This window comes from Trypanosoma grayi (genome assembly GCF_000691245.1).
Source record: "Trypanosoma grayi strain ANR4 Tgr_1517_V1, whole genome shotgun sequence".
NCBI lineage: Eukaryota > Euglenozoa > Kinetoplastea > Trypanosomatida > Trypanosomatidae > Trypanosoma > Trypanosoma grayi.
In genome coordinates this window covers 1,027-2,976 of record NW_008827135.1, presented here as the reverse complement: position 1 = coordinate 2,976, position 1,950 = coordinate 1,027, and the positions used below count along the sequence as shown (strand labels likewise).

The following is a 1,950-nucleotide window of genomic DNA, read 5'->3' as shown; positions in this document are numbered from 1 at the left end:
CGTGGGTGACCGCGGCGCATCGCCAACGCCGTCGAGTCGCGTGCGCACTGCCACCGAAATGCGGCACAGTACCGCGAAGTCGCTGCTGTACGCAAGCGAGTGCAGCACTCGTGGCGGCCGCATCGTTGATGCTGCGGCCGTCGCGACGCTGTTGGTGTCGGAAAAATCGCTGCGCGACTCGTGCCGCTCATTCTGCCACTTGAACGCGAGGGGGTTACACGGCACGAGATTATCCGGCAGTGCTGGCAGCGACGCCGCGCAACTGCCGTCAACAACAGCGTCCGCGTCGGGCTCGACCTCCACAAGCTGCAGCAGCCGCAATAAATCAAAGATGCCCTCCTGCGTGGCGATGCTCCACAGCAGAGGCACCACCTCGCCGCCCTCCAGCTGCTCCACGCGCCATGTGGCACTGTGCCACACGCCGTCAGCGCCACGCAGCGGGCCGATGGACCCACGGACAATCGACAGCAGCACGTGGATCAGCTGCCTGCACGCCCGCTGCGCCTCATAGTCGTGCCGTAGCACTCGCACCGAGCCCAGGTGGTTAAGGCTATTCGTGAGCTCTAGCATGATGTGCTCGCTGAGGACACTCCGCGCGAAGGGTGTAGACGGTGCAAGGGCAGCCCGGGGGAAACATACCTGCAGTGTGTGGAGCACCTCCACGGCGGAGCGGTACAACGGCTTGAACCACCGTGGGGAACTCGGTGAGACAACATAGCAGAGCGCCAGCACCAGAAGGTTTCCATACGTGCGGATGCAGAGTGTGTCTGGACTAACCTTCCGCTCTGCTGAGTCAACGCCACTGCTAACAATAATGAGTTTCTGCGGCAGCATCGGCATTGCTGTCCGAAGCTGGCGCAGGAACTCATTTGCCTCCGTTGCCGACACGCCCGACGTGACGGACGGTAGCGGCTTCATTAGGCACCGCAGAAACTGCGGGTGCCGTGCAAGAATGAGCAGACAGAGCAGGGTTAGCTGTCCTTCGCCAAAGCGACTCGTCGAGACGGCACTTGACACCAGCAGATTGTAGAGTAAGGGTAGAAGCGACTGCGTGCGATTGCTGACGAAGTCCAACGCCACGGAACTGTGCTGCAGCAGCCACAGAAGTAGATGCAGCGCCAATGGGGCGCATTTTATGGAGGATCCTATCGATTTTCTCTCTGCCATCATCAGAGGATTTTCCAGAAGTGTCAACACACCCTCGACAAGACTCTGCGCGTAGTTCGACAATGTGCCATCGTTGCCTGACACGGCTTGCGATGGCAAACACACGCCCGACATCTCCGCCACACCTTCATTGCTACTTCTGATTTGAGTAGCACCAGCACCAACACCAGCACCAGTAGAGTCCATGGAGGGCCCTAACGCGGCAGTCATGACTTGCCAAAAGACATTCGGCACACTCTCGCCACTTGCTTCGGACGCCGCATGACTGCCGCTACTAGAGCCACTGACATTCGGTCCACAGTAAATGCCCAAGGCGAGGATGGAGAGGGCGTGACCAAGCACAACCACGTGCGCCGGTGTCAGGCAGCCGCCCTTCGCCCACGCCGTGACAGAAGAGATCGAGGGCAGCGGTCGCTTCGGGTAGCAGCGCACCACGTGCAGTAGCGAGGCGCACAGCACCGTCGACAACGGCTTCTGCCTCCCATCAAACAGCCCGCTGGCCATCACCCTCGCGGTTTCCTCACTTCGGTGCCGTGAACGATCACGTCTTTTTGCTTCACCGTCATCTGCTGCTTCACCTACATCTGCGCTTGGACGGGAAGTGGGCGTGTACATGGGGGCAGAAAGCGCCATGAGGAGGGTGCGAAGAACCACCGCGCGCCGTTCCTCATTCGGTGCCGTCACAGCCGTGGCATAGAAGGAGGCCCTCCCCGAGATGATGCTGTTGTTTATTGAGTCACCGCGGCTAGCATATGATGCTTCAGGGATGAGGACAGGTGGCAC

General features: G+C 60.3%; 1 protein-coding gene across 1 annotated transcript; it reads left to right on the top strand.

Annotated features, from left to right (window-relative positions):
• Positions 1-58: 58 nt before the first annotated feature.
• On the top strand, positions 59-511 carry DQ04_15171000 (hypothetical protein; the record flags this gene model as incomplete). The annotated part of the gene is made up of 1 exon (XM_009317275.1): positions 59-511. One exon carries the CDS (start codon positions 59-61, stop codon positions 509-511), a length of 453 nt encoding a protein of 150 aa, XP_009315550.1.
• Between the last annotated feature and the right edge of the window lie 1,439 nt (positions 512-1,950).